At 49.8% G+C, this 24,034-nt stretch overlaps 1 protein-coding gene across 1 annotated transcript in view; it reads left to right on the forward strand.

Annotated features, from left to right (window-relative positions):
* LOC116513271 (maestro heat-like repeat family member 5) overlaps positions 1 to 23,996 on the forward strand; it is a gene marked incomplete at its 5' end in the record, with an annotated part of 49,912 nt that extends 25,916 nt beyond the window's left edge. Inside the window, 17 exons of the mRNA XM_032224280.1 lie at positions 1,250 to 1,385; positions 1,586 to 1,701; positions 2,152 to 2,301; positions 3,559 to 3,716; positions 3,808 to 3,943; positions 7,524 to 7,714; positions 8,851 to 8,988; positions 9,587 to 9,704; positions 10,022 to 10,165; positions 13,664 to 13,837; positions 14,231 to 14,386; positions 15,098 to 15,220; positions 19,261 to 19,363; positions 20,436 to 20,510; positions 23,118 to 23,211; positions 23,499 to 23,551; positions 23,836 to 23,996. Of these exons, the coding sequence (XP_032080171.1) occupies positions 1,250 to 1,385; positions 1,586 to 1,701; positions 2,152 to 2,301; positions 3,559 to 3,716; positions 3,808 to 3,943; positions 7,524 to 7,714; positions 8,851 to 8,988; positions 9,587 to 9,704; positions 10,022 to 10,165; positions 13,664 to 13,837; positions 14,231 to 14,386; positions 15,098 to 15,220; positions 19,261 to 19,363; positions 20,436 to 20,510; positions 23,118 to 23,211; positions 23,499 to 23,551; positions 23,836 to 23,996 (2,226 nt within the window). The remainder of the gene's footprint in view (positions 1 to 1,249; positions 1,386 to 1,585; positions 1,702 to 2,151; positions 2,302 to 3,558; positions 3,717 to 3,807; positions 3,944 to 7,523; positions 7,715 to 8,850; positions 8,989 to 9,586; positions 9,705 to 10,021; positions 10,166 to 13,663; positions 13,838 to 14,230; positions 14,387 to 15,097; positions 15,221 to 19,260; positions 19,364 to 20,435; positions 20,511 to 23,117; positions 23,212 to 23,498; positions 23,552 to 23,835) is intronic.
* Positions 23,997 to 24,034: the final 38 nt, after the last annotated feature.

Here is a 24,034-nt window from a genome sequence, read left to right on the forward strand (position 1 = left end):
TTACAGGTTGCTCAATTCCCAGTGACTCAGCTCGCCATTTAAAAAGGAAGGAAAGAAAACACACAAAGACACGGGGGGGGGGGGGCGGGGGGGATTCGACCATGAGCAGCCTGAAGGCATAACAATAGCAATAGCAGATTTTTATATACCGCTTCATAGGGCTTTCAGCCCTCTCTAAGCGGTTTACAGAGTCAGCATATTGCCCCCAACAACAATCCGGGTCCTCATTTTACCCACCTCGGAAGGATGGAAGGCTGAGTCAACCCTGAGCCGGTGAGATTTGAACCGCTGAACTGCTGATCTAGCAGTCAGCTGAAGTGGCCTGCAGTACTGCACTCTACCCACTACTCTACTTACTGCGCCACCTCGGCTCTCTATATAAACAAAGACAAGCCAGCCCAGCAAGAGTTTGTTTATTTATACAATTTATTGGTCGCCCATCTTACAGACATTAAACATGCATCTACATTAAATCATGAATTAATTAAAACCAGGATTAAAATCAAGGTCAGGTGGCAGAAGGAGGTGGGACCTCTTCGTACTCAGTTGCACTGTTCCCCCTTTGGGGGCCGAGGCCAACTGGCAGAGCCATGTCTTGGGGCCCTTAGAGGAGGGTTGGGGCCAACCTCACATCGGGAAGCAAGATATTCCAGACGGCAGGAGCCACTGCAGAGAAGGCTCTCCTCCTTGGACCCTGCCAACCAGAATAATCAGGCGGATGGGACCCTCAGCATGCCCACCCTGCTATCCCGAGTGGGATCGGCCGAGCCCAGTGGGGTGAGACAGCCCCTTAAGTAACCTGGGCCCATGCCGTGAAGGGCTCTAAAGGGGATCCCCAGCACCTCGAATTCAGAAGCAGACTGGTAACTGATGCAGGTGGCGGAGTAGTGATGCTACTCGCACCATCCTACGCGTCATGTTGCCCTTTGAGCCCAGCCTCTCTGTTGTGCCCCTAGGATGTTTGCCAGGTGGTGCCACTGAGGAGGCAAAGTGCTCAGGAAGGCTCCCGTGCCAGGCTTCCCCTCCAGGCCCTCCTCCTGTGGGTTTTTCTCCTGACAACCCAACAACTCAGAAGTCTTGTCTGAAGATTTTCAGTACGGTGCATGGTGGGTGTGCGGGATGCTCTTTCGGAAGGTTCTGGGTCTGCCTGACGAAGAGCAAGAACCGGCCTCACACCCGAGTCGGCTAAGGAGCATCCAGAACCCCCTTCGGTCTCCATTATTCCCACTCCTCCCTCTTGTTTCCTTAGCTCTCTCGGGAATTTAACAAGCTGGCCCACCTGACGGCCCTTTTGATTGGCCTGTGCAATGACCGGAAGCCCTGCATCAGTTCTTTCGCCGTGCAAGGAGTCAGCTGTCTCTATGAGATCTTACTGCGCCGTAAAGGTGAGGCTGGTCATTCTGGCCACCTCTTTCTCTGCTGCTGCTGCTGCTGCTGCTCGAGGGAACCTGCCTGGGGCAGATTCCGCAGCCAGACTTTGGAGGCTCCGGGAGGGCAGAGCCAACCTCAGGGGGCACCAAGAACCCAACCTGCCAGTCCTGAGCGACACGCGTGATCGTAACGACAGCTGCTCTCTCTGCTCTAGGTCTGAGGACAAGCAAGCAGAAGAAGCGGAAGTGGCCGATGAAGAGGAGCGTGAAATGCCAGGAAGAAGACAGCGCAGCTGGTCAAGCACCGGGCGGCAGTTGGCAGATAGCAACGGTACCGTGGCTGCCTTCGAGGGGTGCGAAGTGCTAACTAGTCCTCCACTTATGACCACAATTGGGACCAGATTTTCCATCCATTGCAGTCATAATTTGAGACAGGCCCAATTTTATGACACTTTGTACAGCGGTCATTAAGTGAATCACCACATTCATTAAGCAAAAGCAGTTTCCCCAATGGGCGTTCTGTTGCTGGAAATAGGCAGAAATGGTCCCAAATTGCAGTTGTGCGACCGCAGGACACTACAACCAGTTGTAAATGCCACTCCATCTTGTCAGGCTGGATTTACCCATCCCAAGTCTCCTTCAGCCTACAGGCTCTTCTGAATCTCTCAGGGAAGAAACTCTCAGGGAAGGGGCTCAGGGCTGCTTGGGGGCTCTCTGGCCCCGCCTGTTTGGGGGAAAGGAGGCGATGAATGCCTGCCAAATCTTGTGCTCCTCTTTGTAGCATTGCGGTGACCAGCTCTTCTCCGTTCAGTTGACCAACCTCCTGCTCTCCGTTCTGGACTATTTGAGAGGCTCCGGTCCAGAGGTCCTGGTGGCAGCAGAAGAGGTCCTCAATGCAGTTCTGCAGAACCACGCCATGAAGGTGGAAAGGGTGAGGGGTTTCAACTGCAGCGCCCATCCCCTCCCTCAGATTTTCCCTGCTACTTGAAATGCAGCATTTGTTTCTTGGTTGCTTGCCCTGAGCTTAGAGTTCTCTCCGACTGTGAGTGACTCCAAGCAGGAGTCTGATCCCCACACTGTTCCCACCACCTGGGAGAACAAAACGAAGCCCTTGGCCTTCTGGTCTCTCCTACTCTGAGCAGCCCTGGGCTCCACTCCCTTGTAACGGATTCAGGTCACAGGAAATGCCTTCCCAGGTCCTATATATACGACAGGATCCTGCCTGTCATCTACTTGCTGATGCCCCGCCTTTCCTCCAGAAAGAAGCTCACCTGGGGGTGGCCCAGATCCTGCCGTAGCATAGGACCTGTAAAGGGGGGCGTTGGGGGGGGGGGCGAAAAGAGACCGGACCAGGTCACTCTGTGAGTTGCCAGGCCTCCTTATACCGCTCCCTCACCTCCACCCTGCCCTAGTTCTCAAGCGCCACTGGTGGCACATTCCAAGCAGCCGTGGCCGCAAACAGCCTTTGGGTAGGCACCCTGTTAACAGGCAGCCCGATCCTCTGGGTGGCCCTGGTGAAGAAGCAGGTGGGTGAATTGCCCACGCTTTGCGTCTGGAACCCGACAGACTCTCGTGCCTCTAGGCTGTGACCTAAGCAGCTGCATCCAGGGGGAGACTGGAAGAGAATGTGACAAGAGCATCAGTTTAGCCTGGAAAGATGGGGGGGGGGGGGGAGGACGAAACGTGAGAGGCTCCTTTGACCTTCTCGGGTACCAGAGGGAGGGAAGGAGAAGTCCTGCCAACCTTTGGAGGATTTCTTATAAGCCCCTCCCTCAATAAAGGAGATACTGGAATTGCTTGTGGTCACTCCATCCTCGACTGGCCTGCCTGGAAAAGCGGAAGCAGCCTTGATTGCTGTGCTGATGGGTCCTGCTTATTGCTTTCATTGCACTTGTTTTCATCTTCTTTGCAAATGTGGTAAACCCCCCCCCGGTGGCCTCTGAAGTAGAGCAGGACACCAAAGGCTGCAGGGCTAGTAGTCAACAGAGAGTCCCAGCAAGCCCCTGTCCTGTGCAGCATGAGATAATGTCAATCCCCAACTAACCCGGCCGTGAAAAGAAGGCAGAAGTGGGTTAGGCAGCCCACCCAGAAGCCCAGGGTGGCTGAAGGTCGCAATCCTTGCAGCCAACACAGGGATCTACGAGCCCTTTGGGGAGGGGGCAGCTAAACATTTCTTCTATGGCTGCAGGTCAACGATGTGGTTGCAGGCATCTACATGTGCTTGCAGCCAGGCCATGGCTCCTGCTGGACCCGGAAGGTGGTGCTGAGGGCTCTAACCCTGATGATCCCATGTTGCCTGGAGGAGGTCATCCAGAGCTGCTTATCCTATTCCATACCCCTCAACAGGTAGGGCCCCTACATCCCCTCACAGGCTCCAGCTCTCCTCTGAGACCCCTCCCCATTTGCAACGTCCACTCTCATGTTGCTGACTTTCCAGGCAGGCCATTGAGCTCTGGACAGCCATGGCTTTCAGCCCCAAGGTGGCTGTGCAGATCCTGCACCTCCTACTGAAGAATCTGCAGGTGAAGGACCCTTCTGGGCACAGAGAAGGCAGCACAACCACGTCGCTGGCGGTAGGTGACATCCCACCCGGAGCCCCAGGCCCTAGTCCCTCTTCTGAGCTTCTCTCTCCCTCTCCCTGTTTCTCTCCCCCCTCTCCCTCTCTCCCTTCCCCCCTCCCTCGTTGCTTTCCTCATGGGGGAAAGGCAGCAATTATTTTACCATTACCCTTTGTTCTGAACCCTGCCCAGACTCCCGTCTCAGTTGAGCTGGTAACTAAATCTCATCCTTAAAATGCAACAAATTACCTTCTTGGCCAGTGAATCAGCACATTTTACATTGCAGATGGTGCCGCTAGGTACATGCCGGGGAGGCTCCAGGATCTGGGCAAAGGGGCCCCGGGGGGAGGGGGGGCTCCTCCAGGAGGCCTTTCCTCCAAGAGCCATTAAAGGGCTCCCCTCCTCACCCAGAGTCAGCAGAAAGCTGCCTGCCTTTTGCCCCTCTCAAAGCTTCTCCGGGGCTCAGCGGTTTCCCTCCCTGCTACACAAAGTCCTGGTGACAATGAAGATCACTTGCTCTTGTCCCGATTGGGACAACGGCCTTGCCTGCCCTCCAGGTCGAGGCTCCCGGCTGCTGACCCTTATGTAGCGCCACGACTTGCAAGGTGGTGCAGCCAGGTGCAGCCAAGGGTTCATTGCCCTCCCCTTTCTGAACACCTTTTTAATGCCTTTTTTTAAAGTTAAGAAATGCACAGGTCTACAAAAGAGAGCAGTAATAGTAACCCATAATATAACCAGGTATTATATAACCTATATACTATGTAGCTTGTATTATACAGTATGTAACCATAACTTATAACAATAGGGTTTCCTGCCTGACAAGGGAGCTGGACTAGAAGACCTCCAAGGTCCCTTCCAACTTTATTATTCTTTTCCAGGGGTGCCAAACTCAAGGCCCGGCAGCTGGATCCGGCCCATAGGGTGCTTAGATCTGGCCCGCGGGGCTGCCCTGGAAACAGTGCAGGATTGGCCCCGCGGTGCCTCTGCCACCAAAAACGGCCCTCCTGAGCCCCCTTTTCACTGGCAGAGGGTCGCAGGAGGCCATCGCAGTCAAAACGGAGCTTGGAGGCCCGTTTTCACTGAAAGAGCGCTTAGCCCCCCCACAGGTGCCCGTGACACGAGTGACGATGAACTGGACACGCCCCCCTGGGCCATGCCCCGCCCCTCCTGAGGTCAAACAAAACCTTGATATCGAGTTTCACTATTCTGTTCTATGCAAATAAAAAGCAGCAAAAAGGAGGAAACTATTCATGCGTATTAGAAATCCATTCAATATCAAACAATAGAAAAGTTTCTAAATCTGCATTAAAGGAAATAAATAATAATACATTATTGTTACAAAATATCATAGCATTTACACCAAAGGACAATTTATTATCTCAATGTTTGGTTATAGATAAGATTGCTTTTTCAAAACTAAATAAATTATGCATCTCAGGAGTACTATAATTTTTCACTTTTCTCAAAATAATCCGCTTAGAAGCGCTTTGGAATTGATACGAACGTAGCTCCTCAAAAATAGTCAAACCCAAAGGTTTTGGTAAATAATTTAGCATTAACATTAAAGGATTTCCCCAAAAGCCTATTATGTATGTTAACATATGATAGATTGATAACATTTTTTTTTTAAATATTTTTTGTAGCTTAAGTAGCAAAGAAAGCAAACAATATAGTAAAAACAACCACTGAAAACAGTAAACCAGGCGTGATGGTAAGCTGCAGGTCTCCCGGCCTGGGAATCTGTGCCAAGGCCCCCTGGCCAGGGCTGCCACCTGCTGTGCCAAGAGGCCAGGAGACGTCTCCCAGATGACTGGTCTCCCAGATGGCAGGACACAGAGAGCCCACCGCCCTTCAGCTTTGCCAGGGTTGAGCCAAAGCCAATTCTTCCCCATCCAAGGCCAACATCTTTCTGGCACTGGAAACCACTCACGGTCCAGGTAATCTTTCAGCCCCAGAGCCAAGGTGGCGCAGTGGTTAAATGCAGCACTGCAGGCTACTGCTAGATCAGCAGTTCGGTGGTTCTAATCTCACCGGCTCAGGGTTGACTCAGCCTTCCATCCTTCCGAGGTGGGTAAAATGAGGACCCGGATTGTTGGGGGCAATATGCTGACTCTCTGTAAACCGCTTAGAGAGGGCTGAAAGCCCTATGAAGCGGTATATAAGTCTACTGCTATTGCTATTGCCTTCCTACTGAAAACGCCTTTGAATCCTGGTTCTGTGCAGGGGGGCTTCAAGGTCAACTAGACCAGACTAAGAAAGCGACACCAGGGGGGATCAGGGCTATTTTTGCTTGGACAGCAGTGGTGGGTTGCAGGCGGTTTGCCCCGCTATGGGCATACTGGAGCCTGCCTGGCGCACCGGGTACCGTTCCGGTACGGTGCTCCAGAGGGCCCACCTGCCCGCCCAAGCGCCTTACCTGTCCTTTAAGCCTTTGGCGCTTCCGCGCACGTGCATGGCACATATGGCGCCTGCATGACGCTCCACCAAGCAGCTGGAGCATCACCGAGGCTTGCGGAAGTGTCGCAGGCAAGTATGATGCCAGCGCACAGTGCGTGCACGCACCACGCGCATCCATGTGGATGATGCCGGGGCCATTCCAACCGTACCGGTTGGAATGGAATCCAGAACCCACCACTGTGGGAGAGATACAGCAACAGGTTCTAGTCTCTTCAACTGTGCTTGTCCCCGCAAGCAGCTCTCACTTTATCTCCGGATGAATTGGGAGGGGTCTGTCAGAGACGTTTCCTCACGTGTCCTTCAGGTGCAAGGCCCTCTGATCTTGATATAGGCAGACCTTGACTTACAACCATTCATTTAGTGACAATTCGAAGTTACAATGGCACTGAAAAAAGATGACATGACTTTTTCATACTTAAGACCATTGCTGCATCCGCTGGTCACGTGATCAAAATTCGGACACTTGGCAACTAGCATGTATTTATGACGGCTGCCGTGTCGCAGGGTCATGCGATCGCCTCTTGCAACCTTCTGACAAGCACTATAACAACCGTGTCATTAATTTAAGAACTGCAATGATTGAATTAGCCTTCCCGATGATATCCACCACCCCCACTCTTGTGCCGGAGACGTCCCGGGTCCCCTCTCTTAAGGGGTCCATCCAGTGGGAGCCAGAAGAAGGGCCGTCTCCATGGGGGCTCCCTCCCTGTGGAACCTCACCCCTGCAGAGATTAGACTGGCTCCCTCTTTGACCCTCTTCCCAAAGGCCTCGAAGGGGCCTGGGGGACCCAGGGTGGGATGGAGCCCATCCAGGGCCTCCTTTGAATGCTTTTTATTCTTTTTATATTGGCTTCTTTACTGTGTTTAAACCAACCAGAGTCACTGAGAACAATGGTCAGCCATGAAACTCTTCTAAATAAATAACAACTGTGGTGAGGAAGGCCATAAAGTGGGGGGGGGGCAAAATTTACTTAACAAGGGTCTTGCTTAGCAGCACAAATGTTGGCATCCATTCCGGTCGTGAGTCAAGGACCAGCTGTAATCAAGGGGTGGGGGGAGCGAGCAAGGATAAAAAGGAGTGGCTGCCCAGAGGCTCCTTCTCTGAGGGTGGCGGCGTCTCCACGTTTCTCCCTGCCAGGCCATGAACGTCATCTACGAGACCTTCCACATCCCCGGCTATCGGGCAGCCCTGGGCGAGATGCACCTCCAGCTCTTCATCCCTCTGCTGAAGCAGGTCCTCTACGTGATGCAGCTGGACTTGCCAGAGGCCTTGAAAGCCAGGCAGGATCTCATTCTGAGAGAAAACCCCACCGCACTCACCTTCCAGAGGTACCCAAAGGAAGAGGGCCACCTCTCTCAGCACCGGGTGGGCCCTAACTCCCCACCCCCACCCCCACCCCCACCCCTGGAAAGAGCAGGATCCAGAAGGGCAGGCGGGGCTGTGAGCTTCAGGACAGCAGGGAGACCTCCCTGCTGGGCCTAGTCCAGGACTCCTGTATTGGGAGCCTGCATGGAGGAAATGAAACGTTTTCAAGGAAAGGGAACCGAGAAAGCCCAGTTGCTTTTGGAAAACACCTTTGGCAGAATATAAACAGCTAAAGCTAAGGATGGAAATTAATAATGCCATTGATGGTGAAAGCCAAACATTAGGGCCACTAGCAAATCCCAGTCCAAAAAGGCAATTCAGGGAGCGCTGTGGCTGGGAATGAAAGTCAGGGCCACCTTTGGTTCGCTGCACTGCAGAAAGACCAAGGAAAGGGCCGGTCTCTGCCCTGCCAGCTGAAATGTCTCCGCTTGCAGCCCTGCCAGGTAGGACAAGATGTCGGATCCCCCTTTAAAAATGTCTCACAGGTTGAAATGCATGGACAACACTTAACTTTGCACTCACCAAACCTCCTCTGGCCCTCCTTGGCTCTCCTTCAGACCCAGGGAATTTCAGCACCCAGAGTCTGCACTGAACCTGATCTCCGGTTCAGGGCATTTGTTAGCGGCACCAGCAGGCGGGAATCGGAAAGGGTCTGTGGCAAATAGAATGAAAGAAAAGGGAACTGTCCTGAGCCCCCTTGGGACGACAGGGAGGTCTTTGTGCCAAAATCCAGCCAGCCGGATTCACTGAAGCGACCGTGGAAAGCCTGGGCCACTATGCTGTTCTGTTTGCCCAAGGAAAGCCCCTCCTCAGTAGCCCCCTCCCCAGCCTTCCCAGGCCGTCCTGAGATCAACCCCAACTGTGGGCTTTCTGCGGTGGGTGTGCCTGTGCTGCCAAACAGGTGAGTGGGGCAAAGGGCTGAAGCTACAGCAAAGGAATGGGGTGCCCCGCTTTTTGCCTGCTCCTGGTGAGCCCCAGAGGCCCACAGAGGGAGAGGGAGGGAGAGGGAGAGGGGGGGGAGAGAGAAGGAGAGAGAGAGGGAGGGAGGGAGGGAGGGAGGGAGGGAGCAGCGCCAGTGACGCCTGTTTTCTGTCTGCAGCACTTCAGTGGAGATTGTGAAGAGCCTCTTCTCCGTGGCCGGGGACTGGGCAGTCTATGCCTGCATCGAATTCCAGCAAGGCTGGGTGGTGCTCAGCAACCCCCAGCGCTTTTTGCAGGGCACACGTCTGCTGGCACGGTAAGAGGCCTGGCTGTAAGCGCTGCACCCCTCCCCCAAGGATGGCTGAGTCCTGCACTGCCCCCCCCCCCTCCTGCGGCTTCCCTTCCTCCACCCAGGGGTCCTCCCTCTCTCCCAGGCACAGGGTCTCTGGGCTCAGATCCTTTCCCCAGGATTTGGGGGTGGGGAGCGTCCCTTTCCCTCGGCAGCCCCCCCCCCCCTGGACTGGACTGAGGGAAAGGATCCGTTTTAATCAGCCCAGCATGGAAGAGCGAGACAAGTTGGAGGGCACCCTTTCCCTGTCCTTCCAAGCACCTGGGAAACTGGTGGGGGGATAGCCTGTGTGGGGCTCTTCTTGGGGCCCTCCTGGGTGCCCTGCCACAACAGGACAATGGTCATCGCTCTCCCCCTCCCCCCTAAGGGAGCAGCATCAAGCAAAGCCCTCTGGTGCCAGATGAGGCTCTCGGGGGGGGGGCTTTGCCCCTGAAAGGGGGATGGGGAAGTGAGTGGGGCTGGGGGGGGGGAGAGCCAGGCAGTTCTCTCAGCTGCCCCCTTCTGGCCCCTGCCTCTCACACCACAGCCATCACTCCTCTGACTCTGCTGTCCCCCCAACAAGCAGGGCCATGACTGAGTGCAACAGTGCCCAGATCCCGGGCATCTTTGGGGAGGCTGCTCTCATTCTAAGCAGTGAGGAGGATGAACTGAAGAAGGTGACGGCCTTGGCGCTCGTGATCGAGGTGAGGACTCGCCTCAGAGTGGTGGTGGTGGTGGTGGTGGTGGTGGTGGTGGTGGGTCTCTTGTCCTCAAGCCTTGACCAAGCAAGGCGGAGCTTTGTGGATGCTGCTACCTCCAGCCGGGCTTGTTCAGACAAACACACCCGGGGGGGGGGGGGGGGAGAAGACACACACACAATTACACCCACCCACCCACCCATATCCCAGAGCCTCCCATATCCTGTCCTCCCATATCCCAGAGCCGAATGACCTTTAGCCTTTCTAAAGGTCCTCTAGCAGAACCATTTGCGAATAAAGCAAAGGCCCTTTTGCCTCCTCAGTTCCTCAAGAGTCCCTCTGCCATCAAGATGATGAACAGGTTCAGCCTCCGGGAGCACCTGGAGGAGGGCCTGGCAGCACCCAACCCCGCAGTGCAAGACCTCTGCCTGAAAGGGCTGAACAGCTTCGTCTTCCAGCAAGGGAAGGTAAGAGCTGCCTGGAGAAACTGCCCCTCTGTGATTCCTGCCCTGCTCAGGCCAAACACCAGGCGCCACAGATCGGAGTCCAAGATGGACGGGCACAGAAGGCAAGAGCGTTGAGGGTGACCCAGGCCAGGTGCAATCCCCTCTATACGCAGGTATTTTGCACACCTTTAGCTATAAAATCCTTTACTTTTCCTGCCAGGCATGGTCTGCCTCCTAGGGCATCGTGGTTCCTTTTCGTTCCTCTCACTTGTGCATTAACCTCCCTTCTAAAACGGCATTAGAAGCTTTCTGAGAATTGCTTCCCAAGAAATTCCTTTTAAAGGCACCTCTTTCACCTACAATTACCTGCTTAATTTTCTGAATCTGCGTGTGCTTAAGCACAGAGCCAGCTCAACAAGGCAGTTAAACTTGGAACGTACAATAGATAAATCACCTAGACATTGAAAGTGACAAAATCCACAAAATTACAAACATAACGGCTACCAGACAAGCCAATGCTACCCTGTCACCAAAGTGCATAAAGTCATTTCTAAAGGGCAACTAACCTGAACCCAAAATCAGGCAGGCTGAGACCCAGTCTTTGGTACCGGAGGTTTGCTCGGACTGCAGTCAAGACCGGCCAAAGCGGCTTCAGGCAGGTGTGACAGACCACAGGGCCCTTCAGCCACCTTCCCAAAGGCGATTCATGGGGCTTGGGAGGGCCCACCTCAGCTGGGCTGCCACGATGTGGTCTTCCAGAAAGAACAGCTCTAACCCAGCCTCCTGGTCGATGTGGAGGCAGTTCACCATCCAAAAGGGAGGCTTCCCTCCTTTTTTACAAGGAGCCTGGTTTGCCTGCTCAGAGGCAAAATACATGGATTCAAAAAGTAATTTCCTGTAATGGAGGCCAAGGAAGGAGCATCCAAACCTTGAGTTGTACAAGGAAGATGACCAAACATTTCATGTGAAGACAGGCCAAAATCTGGGGGTGGGTGGGGGGTGTCTATTTCTCAATTGAAAACATACAAGAGGCAAAGCCTATGGCTCTTGTCAAATTTAGTAAAAAATTGCCCAGTAAAAATTTAAGTTTCCAGTTGGCTCTCCATCCCCCCCCACCACCACTGCTACAGGCATGAGTCGTAAGGGGCCCTCAGGCCAGAAGGTGAGTGGGCCAGGAATCACCTAAAGAATCTTGTATCCATGTGTGCCAGCCAAAGAAATAAAATCACTTTGTAAATACGGGAAAAGAAGGTGAATGCCAGACCTTTCCGAGTCCTTGGCTGAGAAGAAGCGCTAGAAGCCTTGGCACATAAGGCATTTCAGAGGCTTCCACCTAGATTCCGAGAGCGAAAGAGTCCCCTTTCGATGGCATCTGCAATAGCTTGGGGGCCACAGAGTCCTTCTGCATATACAGTTCCTGAGCCGGACGAGACAAGAAGAAGAGCGTCTGGAACAATTGCTCATCCGTCAGAAACCATCGGGAAGGAACCTTTCCCAGAGGCACCATTGAGCCGTTGACTGGTGGCGGCCGCAACGCCTGAGAGAAAATTGAACATGAAATGCAGATACTGAAAAAGAGGAAGGTTGTCGATCAGCCCCAACCGCATCAGCCCAGGAGTTGCCTTTGGTGGGAGTGGGATCATCGCGTTGATAAGAGGAACAAGGAATGGCAGCTGATGAGAGAAGACGCACCTCTAAAAGTGAAAGGAGCAGGACCGCCCGAGAAGGCCGGAAATCCTCTGTATCCACAAGGCACCAAATAGCATGGCGAACATATCGGAAGCAAACGTACAGCCAATGGAAATACTAACAGTACCACCTGAGGACCCAGCGTTGACCGGGTATTTGTAGGCGTCAAAGCGTTTGTCTGACAGGGAGCCGTTAAGAGGGGCCTTTCTTCCCCCTACTCCCATGCCCATCATCCCTGCCCTCTCCCCCTCCCATGCGCTCCTCTTTCCCGCCCTGTCTACGATCCCGGCCCTTGGCAGACGAGTACCGTGTGAGGGAGGCCTCAAAGGCCTACTGTGTGCGGAAGCTGCATGGTCACTCATAGGCCCCTGCACTGGCCTAGTCAGGCTCCCTTTGCGTACCGTGTGAGGGAGGCCTGAGGTGGGGCAAAGGATGGTCCTGGGAACACCGGCTGGAGCTGCAAGATCGCAGGATGGTGGGGGTGGGAGCAGGCTCCCTTCATAGGCGTACTACAGACACACACACACACATATATGCATACATTCATACATATATATGCATGCATGCATACACACACACATACACACACACACACACACACACACACACAACCACAGCGAAATTATTGTATGGACAAAGGCTTGACATCAGCTGCAATGGGAGGATATTTGGTGAAGATGATGGAACCAAGTCGATTAGATTCTGTAATTTAATTAGACAAAAGACAATTTCTGTGTTTATTGCTAATTGAAAGTCCTGTTTGGCTTTTCCGTGAAACAGAAAAAAATGAACCTGACTTACTGTTTTTAGGATTAGAAAAAAACAGACAATACGAAAAAGAGAGTTTATTCCTGTAACCGTAAAGTAAGGGGGGGATTTTGTATTTGTAATTATTCCTGCCCTGAAGGAAGTTGAACAGAAATTTTCTTTTAGCACTTTTGACTTTTTTTCTTCCTTCTCCTTTGCTTTTTTGTATTAGATTTGTTCATTTCCCCCTGCTTTTAATTCTTAATAAAAACTATATTAAAAACCCAAGGTGTAAAAAAGCTGAGGACATCCCTTCCCCACTCAGAAAGGATGTTTTCTCCACCCCACCCCAGAACAGTCCAGAGAGGGACTTCAGCACAACAAGGCCCAGCCAGGGGGGTCCGGGGTTTGCTCTCTCAGAAGCCTCCCTGCCTCCTCCAGGGCTTCCTTTCCCAGACGTTGCTCCTGTTCCTGGAACGCTTCCACCGCGTCCCCCTCGGACCACGGTAGAAAGTGGGGCGGGGGCAGGAAGCAACGGTCCCTAGTGAGGGGGGTGATCTGATTTATACCCCAGCTTTTGTATCCGAGGGGCCTACAGAGCGGTTCCTCTGGTCGTTTGGCCTGAGGGGATCACCAGGGTGGGCTAGGATCTGTGTCTCCCCTCTTTTGCCCAACTGCTGCCAGGCTCCCCGAGTTCGCTCCCTGGAAAGTGGCCACCACCAGTTCCCCTCGAAGTCTTTATGGTCCTGCTCACCTCACAGGCCTCGCCCCACGGCCACCCACAAAAGCGGCAACCCCTAACTTTGAAGGCAGACCCCTTGCTCCTGATAAGGAGGAGGCAGGAGTCTTGGGTGGCTGTGATGGGCAGGCAATTGCACTGCCATCCAGATGCAAATTGTCATAGTTGAAAACCAGAGGATTTGCAGAGCCCCATTCCATGCTCTTTCTTTTCAAAGAAGGCGGCAAGAAGAGGCAGGGAAGGTCCCATCCTGGTCATCATAGGCAGAGGTTGCAGTTCCTGATTTGAGACCCACAGCAAACTTCCCTCTCAAACATGTCTTTGCCTCCCTCTTGTCTGCTCAGGTTAAGTCCCTGCGAGACCAGCTTCCCACAATGATCAGCTCTATTTTCAGTGGATGTGAAGACGTTCTGGAGGGGCTGAATGACATAATGACCACACTCTATGAAATGGATGGCCAGGGAATTGGGCTCATCTCTGTTGACCTTGCTCTGAATGTCCGCTCATTTTTTGAGGATGTAAGTTTTGAAGAACCGGGGTTGGGGCTTCCATAAAAACATATGAGCACCTGCTGAATCACCCCCAGGGGTATCAAGCCCTTGAAGGCTAGTAAATTCAGAGAAGAAAAAAACCCACTTGGATTTCTGAAATGGTCACCTTTAAAGTGGGGAGGAGTTTTGAAACCAGTAAAGGCAATTTTCTAAATCTCTATTTTGAATGGAAGAATGTTTCCGGGGGGGGGGGAGGGGTGTTGAAAGAACTTGAACAATCCCCAGATAATCCACTAAAATCTCTCTACTCTTTTGCTGACAGGTGAAATTCTTTGGTATTCCCAAAAGCGTCAAAGCTGGACCGCCATCACAGAAAAGCTGCACTTCATACCAGCTTCTTTCTTTGTGTGTCTCCATCAGGAAAGAGCGGACGTCCGGGCAACGGCCATCTCCTTGTTTGGGCAGCTGGTGATGAGGTCCAAGGAAACTGAGAAGGCCCTCCTCAAAAAGGAAGTGGTCTACAGCCTCCTCCCTCTGCTGCTCCACTTGAAAGACCGGGAGACCACGGTGGCCATGGCAAGTTCAGACACCTGCAGAGGTGGCTCTCCTCTCGCACTTGGAAGGGTGGAAGTTCAGGGGTGGAATATCTGTTACTCTAGCAGAAGGCACAGAGCTTCAATCCTGGCTGGTATCTCCAGCTTGGCCTGGGAAGGATCCCTTCTAAAACACTGATTATCATCAGGGCAAACAGGAAGTCCTAAAGTCTTGCCTGTACAGCCTTGCATCTATGAACAAATCAAACCCCCTTCTGAGAGGGTGAAGGTTGAACTGGGTTCAGTAGCACCAACATTAATGTAGAATTAAGAGGATTCAAAGGGGGCACAGTAAAACTCAACAAACGTGGTGGCGTCTGTTGTCATGAGCCAATAATCGCGATGGAACCCCTGGCTTCAATTACACAATAACTGAGGAGAGAAGCCCCGCAACCTTGGAAGAGCAGACAGAGGGCAAACATGAGAGTTTGGACGCAGGTCACTCGTCCCCGTCCTTCTGCCGCATGAATATGTCCCACCACTAGGAAGAGCAAGGACTCTAACAGGCATTCAAGGTTTAGAAAAGAGTGGCTCCTTCTGTCATTTAAGGGGTGGGATGTCGTTGAGCTTGGGGACATTGATCAGTGCCCCAGCACGTTCCCTCCTAGGCCGAGATGGCTTTGGGGGGTCTGAAGATGCCCTCTTCTTCAGGGGGCAACTCACCCACCTGCCACCCCTTTCTTCCTGGTTGCAGAGCTGCAAGTTGACTCTCTTGCACTGCGGAGTCTTCCTTGGGTGGGCCCACCTGAAGCTGATGTTCCGCAGTCTCGCTTGGGATGATCTCCGGAGCTGCTTGGTGAATGCTTGGAAATACTTGGTCAGTGAAGAGTTGCTTGGCAGATGTTTTTTTTTCTCCTTAAATGGAAGCCATTTACGAAGTTGGTATAGGCAGTCCTTGTTTAATAACCAGCTGCTTAATGACCATTTGATGTTACAGCAGCCTTGGAACCATCGTTTGTCATAAAACTTCACACAGACCCCCTTGGTCAGGAGGCCATGTTTGCAGTGCTCAGCCAATGGCTTGTATTTACAAATGGTTGCAGTGTCCCCTAAGCCCACAATCACAATTAGTGACCTTTTTTGGCTCTTTTCCATTGTCCTCCCTCCCACAACCCAACAACCCGAGAAAGGGGCAGGAATGAAATGGCAGAAGAAATGTCATCTTGAATTCCGAGACAAAAAGCAGAATAATTATTTGATTATGTGATTTATATTTGTATTGTACCGATAGGATTGCCCTTACATCTATACCTCAATTTATGACCACAAAAGGACCCAATATCTGGATTGTAAGTCAGAGCGGTTGCTAAGAAAGTCACCACATGACCTAATTCAATTTTACGATCTTTTCCATAATGGATATGAGAGTCATTGTGCTCATTAAGGAAACCCGGCGTATCCAATGGCCATTTTTGCCAGAAATGTGACTGCAGGATGCTGCAACAACTGCAAGTGGAGACCTGTTGCCAAGCACCCCAAATGCCATCATTTCTGTGCAGCAGCCGAGACTTTGAGGGTGGCTCAGAGGTGTATTTTGTCGAGTATGTTGCAACTAAGAGTTCTGGTGACTCAGAGTGCAGGATTGCAGGCCAATTCTGTCCACATACCAGGAGTTCGATTCTGACCGGCTCAAGGTTGACTCAACCTTTCATCTTTCCGAGGTCAGTAACATGAGGATCATGGTTGGGGGAAAGATGCTGATTCTTTTTTTAAAAAAAAACAATTTTTATTTATTTTTGAACAAAGACAAACAAACATTAAAAAAAAATCTTCCATTACAAATTGTAGAAAGTGTGTCAGTTGGTTACAGTATTTCCATGCATCTCTTCCATAGTCATCATCTGCTTTCCACATCAATTCACATATATTCATGTATATCACAATTATTATATCTCAACATTAATTTGACTATAATTGTTTTATATCCTTTTATATATAATATTCAAACTCTAGAATAGGATTATATGATAACATTCTATTATATCATTCTTAAATCATCCAATCACAATACATCTTTATAACATATTTTGATAAGCTTTTAAACCTCCTCTTATATTCTCCATATATTGTTTATATAAAATTTCATATTATCAAACTAATATATCTATATGTATTGTTATCATCAATCATTATTTAGTTTTTATTATACATTTTCATTGCATCAACCTGTATCTTTCCAGTAATAATGCAGTCTTATATCTCTTGCCATTTGTAGCATTAATATTCTAGTTACTTTCATAATAAATCTTCTCTTCGCAACATGTTGTTTCTTTCGTATCTCATAAAAGCTCGAAAGCCAGCATCTGTTCTTTCCATCAGCTTATCTTTTATTATCACTGGTGCTTCTGTCAAAATTTCTCTCCTTATCTCCGTCAATTTTTCTCTCTTTTCTTCTACTGTGCTTTGAAGTCTGGGGTAGAGTTCCAATCCATCTATCTCCTCTTTCCATATTCCGCTCTTGCCATTATCAACCACAGTCACTTTGTTATCCGTATCCAGTTTTCTTATCTCTTTTCTCATTTTTTCCTTCCATTTTTTGAACTCTGTCCTCCACATTCTTCACTTGATAAACATTTCCATCATTTTTTTCTGTTTTGTATTCCATATTCTCCAATCTCTTTTCAATTCTCTCTGTCACAACTAATAGATTTTGAATTTCAAACATAATCATTTGTAATGTTGCAGCTTCTTTTTCCTGCTGCGCCATTCTTCCAATTTTGCAAGCACTGACACTATAGGATTCAAGGCTATTTTAATAAACTTCAAACAGATTCATTTATTATCTTTCAAGTCAAAATGTTGTCTTCCCTCCAATAACTAGTGATAGAACTCTCAAAAAGCACCTTATAAACAACATGCTCTTCCTACTATCTCTCTCAGTAAACAAACTGAAAGAACCTTGAATCTCAAGTGATCAAAGAGAAAGAAGAAAAAAACAATGTATCCAGCCTCCAGCCTCTAAGTGGCAGTGTAACTGCTTTTCCTTCTGCTGTTACAACCCTCTTTATAATCCTTCTTATTATATTTTTTATATTCCAAGCTTAAGAAAGAAAAAAACCCTTAAATAGAGATCAAAAACAATCCAATCAATCCAATCAAGCATTATAAAAAAAGGACAATTTTAATCCATAGGTGTAAGCAAAAGTGAAAAAAGAAGAAAAATTAATCCATTCAGTTTAAAAAATAGGGATCCTTTGCAAAAATTCCATCCATGAAAAAAAATTAGAAACAGGATAACACACTAAGTTTAATGTAGATTAATTTTGCCACTTACAGTCTTCTATCTTCAATTTTAATTTAATTTTTTGTTGGGTAGTCTCTTTTTCTAATAATAAAATTTCCTCACCAATTCGACACACTTTCTCTTTTTGCTTTCTTCCCATTCCGGAGCTGTCCCAACTTCAGCAGCTTCATTAGTTGTATTTCTGTCACCGGAAAAAAAAGGCTATTCCTGGGTCTTTCAGGGACTTTGCAGTGTGCCTGAGATCAGCAGGAGGTGCCCTTCTCAGTCACCATCTCTGCGGGACAATTTAAGTCCGAATGGACCGTCCAGCGGCAGAAATATCGACTGTGATCACGGAGCACCAAGATTGCATGCCGTGCCATCATGACATCAGCCCCTTTCAGTCGGAAAGATGCTGATTCTGTAAACCGCTCAAAGAGGGCTGTAAAAAGTCTAAGTGTTACGGCTATTAGAACAATATTAAGCAAGGACTGCCTGTACACACAGGAAAATGCGGAGTGAGACTAGGTTGAATTTGAGAGGGAGTGGAGATAAATTCTGCGTCAGCCTCACGACTCCACAGCTCCCTTGTTCTCCACGGCTTCTGTGCCTGAATTACAGGAAAGGTTTCCTTCCAAGCCGCACTGACCATGGAAGAGGTGTAACCAAAGAACTGAGCAAAACATAAAAAAGAGACAAAAGTCTGCCATCCATGGAGAGAGGATGCACTTCTTGCATGGAGGCTTCCATAGTCATGCACTGATGTGCCCAGCTCTCAACCTGGCCTGGCCTGAGCACAGCAAGAGAAGTAGAGCAGGCCGTTTTCATTTCCCTCCAATTCTTCCCGGGGGGGGGGGGGGTCTGAAGCCAGGCCGCTAGGCCTCCCTGCTTTAGGAAAATGCCCCCTCACCCAGCTCGAGGGATATCAGAAAAAGGAGAAATAGAAGCACAAGGTCTGGCCAAATAATTACTTATGGCCACAATTGAGCCAACATTTCTGTTGCTAAGTAAAACATTTGTTAAGTGAACTTTGCTCCATTTTATGACCTTAAGTATATCACTTAACGGTTGCTAAGTGAATCACTGCAGCTGTTAAGTTAGTATGGTTGTTAAGTGAATCTGGCTTCCCCGTTGACTTTGCTTATCAGAAGGCTGCAAAGGGGATCACATGACCCCGGGACACTGCAACCGCCATAAATATGAATCGGTTGCCAATCGTCCGAATTTTGATCATGTGACCATGGAGATGCTGCTCCGGTTTTGTGAAAAATGGTCTTAAGTCAGTGCTGTTGTAACATTGAAGGGTCACTAAATGTACCGTTGCAGGATGAGAACTACTTTTAATTATATCTTGACCATTTTGGCCACGTCATGCAGTGAAATTCACTGGAGAAAGCAACGATGCTTGGAAGTGTTAGTGGTAAAAGGAAATCAGGCCGTCAAAGAACGCGACGCTTGGATGCCTTCACAGCTGACCCCAGCCAGAGCCTAGAGCAGCTCAGAGAATCGGAGGAGGAGGAGGAGGAGGAGGAGGAGGGGGAGGCATGGAGAGACCTGGCCCAGAGGAGGACAGGGCCGAATGGGTTACATCCCCCTCTCTACCATGAATCCCTGTGCTTTTTTTCCCTCTGCAGATGAGGAACAATCATGACAATATCCACATTTTCATATCCCAGTCCTTGGGGTTCCTCCATCACGCCCAGACCGAAATCAGGAACGGTGCCGCACGGTTCATGGGTAAATATGAGGAAATGCTTTTCCCTCCCGTGAATCCCAGCCCCTTCCCCAGTCCTTTTCCCCTGAGCTTCTGGGGGGGCAGAAGGCCAACTGAGGGCCTGCTGGACAGGCAGCGCAATGCCTCCCAAGGCAGGGATGGGGTGTGGAGGGGCCCAGGGAGAGCTGAATCGGGAACACTTCCCCAAGGAAGTGGCAGAGAAAGGCCAGAGGTCGCTGGGGAGGGCAGAGTGGACATTTTGCTGCAAACGAAGCCCATGTTGGAAGTGGGTCAGTGGGCGGCCATGTTGGCATCAGCCTTCCAGAGATTGTCCCGCTCTGACACGGGAAGCCTGTGGAGAGGCTGAGGCCAAGCTTTCGCAGCCCCCCCACCCCCACCCGAATGGCCGGGCTGAAAAAGAGAGATCAGCCAGTCTGATCAGCAGAAAGTCTCCGAACTCCTTTCAGACGGGGGGGGGCGGGGGGGGGATTTGCTCCCAACTTGTTCAATAAGCAAACTGAGGTGAAACGGGGAGTCACAAAGCTTTGGGGATTCACAAGGTTTGGGGCAGACACCACTTGCAATTTTGTTTCCCTTCTGTTTTAGCCACCCAGCCAGCCAGCAAAACAATTCTGACTGTCAGTTTCAGTCCGCATTGTTTGCCCGAATTATTCCCAAGGGGCCAGGTCAGCTTTCGAGACGCCCCTCCCTTCCGCTGAATGGTCCCACTGGTCAGTGACCTCCAGCAGGAGGAGAATCCTCTGCCAATCTGGGATGCCGGGACAGCTCTGTGTCTCTTCTGGGCACAAAGAGGGCAGGGGAGGAAAGAGGAAATTGGTGTTGGCAAGACACGAGTTTGCTCAATTAAAGCGCAAGTGAGGAGTGGCCTTCGGTTTGTACCTTCCCTTCCCGTAACCCTGCCAAGATGCATGTAGGATGCATGTTTACCGCCCAACCTTCGCCACTCGCCTAACTGGTTAGCGCCCTACTTTTTAATAAAAACCCTTCTTGCCTGGCATATTTTTGCAGGCCTTGGGGAAGAGGTTATTTAGGTGTTCACAAAACAAACAAAATTCTGAAATTGTTTTTGTTTAGGCTACACACTCAACTATTACAGCTCAGAACTGTCTAAAAACCTGGAACAGGAGGACCTCTCCCACCTGAGCAAAGGTAGGAGAGGAAAAGAGGGACGGTTGCCCTGCCTGAGCTCACCCGGAGGCTCCCCTTTTGCCCAGAGGGACCAGGTGCTTTCCCCCACCCCCACGCATCCCCCCCTCTGCAGAAGACTCATGGGAGGTGGGCGCCTGGGGTTGCCCTCTAAATGCCACCAGGCTCCCCCACAGTTATGGTTTCCTGCTTTTATGCCACTTCAAGTCCCTGGCTTACAGCAATAATAGGTTCATAGATAATGATACAGTAATTGACAAGAAATATTGAAAATAATTAAGAGTATAAAAGATAGAAGCCTAGGTTAGAAGGGCTCTTCTGGTCCAAGCCTCAGATCATCTCAGATGATGAAAACCTCCAAGGATGAAGCACCCACCCACACACACACACACACACACCCCAACCACAGGAATCTCTTCCACAATAGCTCACACACGGTCAGAAAATTACTTTACACCTCAAGTTTGGATCTACCTTTGTAAAAACCCCACCTGTGTTGGTTCTTTTGTTAACCTGGGTTCATCTGCCATGGAAAAATGCTTTGGGGTATTATCATAAATATTACATGGGGCAAAAAATATGCTTTTAATTTCCTTAATATTAAGAGGTCCATAAAGCTCCACCCTTGGTGGTGTTAATCTCTGCTTAGATAACCCACCCACATGACACGCTTTGCAAGAGGGGGACAGACATTCAGCCAGAATTCCTGACAATCACAGTCTTGCCATTTGCAGTGTCCGCTCATCTGCATAACTTTTTTTACAAAACTAATATCTCAACAAATAAAACATTTTTTTTTCAAACCTAGAAGCAGAACTATGCTTCTTGCATGAAAATATGCCATAGCAGGGGCCTGGCGGGTGGGTGGACAGCAAGGCCCTTTGAGGTGAGCAGACAGAGGGAATCTTCTGGTGTCTTTAGGGCACCCTGGAAATGAGACGGGGAAGAGTTCCTTCTCCTCGAGAGACCATCATCCAGGTGCAAATTTCAGAAAAATATCAACCAGATTCCTATTCTCTTCCTAGGGAAAATGCTTAATCAGGTTCTTGGACTATACCACCGAGGCCCTTGGTCAGTCAGGATTCAGGCCTCAGCATGGGACAGAAACTGTATGAGTCACTCCTGCTGACAGCTCCAAGATGAAGGGAACTCTCCTGGTTCTGCTGAAACCCTCAGCCCCTTCAGTACCACTGACCAGGCCACTCTCCCAGACCCCATCCAAGGGGAAGTTCGTTTATGAAGGCCCACCCTCCCTCCCACTCAGCATCTACCTAGAGCTGCTGGGAGGGGCCGTCTACAGCATGGAGTGAGACACCAATGTGCTGAAGACACACCATTGTACCCTAAACCTGACATCTTTGCAGATTTGAGTTATTTGCTGGTATTTTGCTTTACTTATCTGTCCCTTCTTTTGACTCTGTTTATCAATTCTTATGCAACCATTCTGGTTTCATCCGGCATCTCTTATTTTTCTTTCTCAATAGTATTATGCTAGACCAGGCTTTTATAATCTCATTATTCAGTTTCGCAAGCTTCTTGAGTTGGTTTTCCCTTTAAGATTTCCATTCATGGAAGTGTTTGTTGAAATCAGCTCTCTTAGTCCAAGATGCTCATCTGATTTTGTAGAATTACTTTGTGGCAAGATGGGTAGCCAATAAATTTGATAAATAATGAACAAAGAGTTTAATTCCAACAGAACTTGGTCAGTCTTCCCACAAAGTTCCCACAATTTCAACTCCTCAACCATTTCATCCAAATTAGTCCATGACAGCCGACTTTCTGGTTCCCTCCTCTGCCTTTGGAGGGACAAAGGTTCCCTGCTACGTTTCTCAGGAACCTGCTTGGCCTCCCACTTGAGGCAGCGTTTGTCTCCAAAGTCCCCCATTCCTATTGCAGTGTGTTTCCTGCACACACCAGCAAAGGCTTCATCCATTTTCTCTGCTTGCTTGGGTGGTCTGTAGGGTAAAAACCTATGGCAATGTTCTTCCTTTTTCCATTAACCCCAAATGCACTCAGGAGTTGGGCTGCTTGTTCTTCGTTTTTTGCGTTTCTGTACAGGTGCAGTTGATTTTTTATATATAATACCTCCTTTTATTAGGTTTCTTTTGAACAACATAAATCCTTCTGGCAGAACGTCCCAGTCATGGGTTTCATCCCACCAAGTTTTGGTAATGGCAATAATCTCGTATCTGCCCTCCTGCACTTGGATTTCTAGCTTGTTTGTTCCTCATACTTCAAGTGTTAGTTGTGTAGGCGCCCAAGTCCTTTTCGACTGGCCCTGCATTTGCTTCCTGCGGCTCTCCTGTTTTGTATCCGAGTTTCCCTGCCTTCTTACCACGTGGCCGATTGCCTTCGGGTTCATATTTGGGGAGAGGTCCCAAAATTTGGTTTTCTTCCCCTCCAGTTTTAGTTTAAAGCCCTTCCGATAAGCTGCCCTGTTGTTCTCCAAAAACATTCTTCCCGGTTCTTGTGAGGTTAGGCAAACGCCAGAAAATACTTGGTGCTGGGATTTTGAAAATGCCCGGCAACCTCAGCAGAACTGAGGTTCACTGCAACCTTCTGGGTTTACTGAAATCCCTCTTTGTAACCTCTGCACTCCCTTTGTTCTAGTTTTTCAGAAGATGGAATCAGGTTCGGATACCAGCATGGTCCATTTTGCAAAAAACTACCGGGTAGTTTTACAGAAATTGTCTGTGAAAAGGAGGTGAGGAACGAGAAGGCATCAACTTCAAATCTTAGTCAAAGCAAGGAAACGCAAGCCACGTTCTCCTGGCATACCTGGTCTCGACACTAGGATGGGGGATACGTCTCTGCACAGAGGACCAAAGCCAGGGGAGGTGGATGTGGGGCCTGCAGGTCCCTGGAGGCCCTTAACAAATGTCAGCTCCAATGGAGCAGTAAGAGTAGGAGACAGCTATGGGGAAGGGATGGTAGCCCTGAGCAGAAGCCAGAGGGAACAGCAAAGACTTAAGAACCTTCTGCCCCCGACAGGCTGGCCGGAGCTGGAGAGAAGGACCCCCACACAAGTGACAGCAACCCTCCAGGTGAGTCAGGGTCCAGGTTCCTTCCTTGGATGATCACTGGTATGCTCACACAACACACACACACACACACAGAGACAGACTACTTTTCCAGAAAGTGGCACTCTGGTTACTCCTTGAAAGAAAGTTTGTTTAACTAGTCCCCATTAAAAACAGACTGACTGATGAAATGGTATTTGGGGCAGGTGATTTTTTGCATACAGTAAAATCCACTGAAGTACATAAGACCACAGTCTATTATGGGCTGCCAGTGGGCCCTTTATGGTCCTAACTTACTCTTTATTTAGTGACTGCTAGAAGTTATGATAGCGCTCAAAAGGAGACTTGTATCAAAGATGCAGCTGCTGCAGCCTCCCTGAAGTCAGGTGATTGCAATTCCAGCACTTGGCAACTGGCGAGCATTGACAATGGCTGCAGCATCTCACAATCACACGATCACCATTTGTGACCTTCACGGGTAGCTTCCAACAAGCACAGTCAATGGGG

Source organism: Thamnophis elegans, chromosome 9 (assembly GCF_009769535.1).
Source record: "Thamnophis elegans isolate rThaEle1 chromosome 9, rThaEle1.pri, whole genome shotgun sequence".
Lineage (NCBI taxonomy): Eukaryota > Metazoa > Chordata > Lepidosauria > Squamata > Colubridae > Thamnophis > Thamnophis elegans.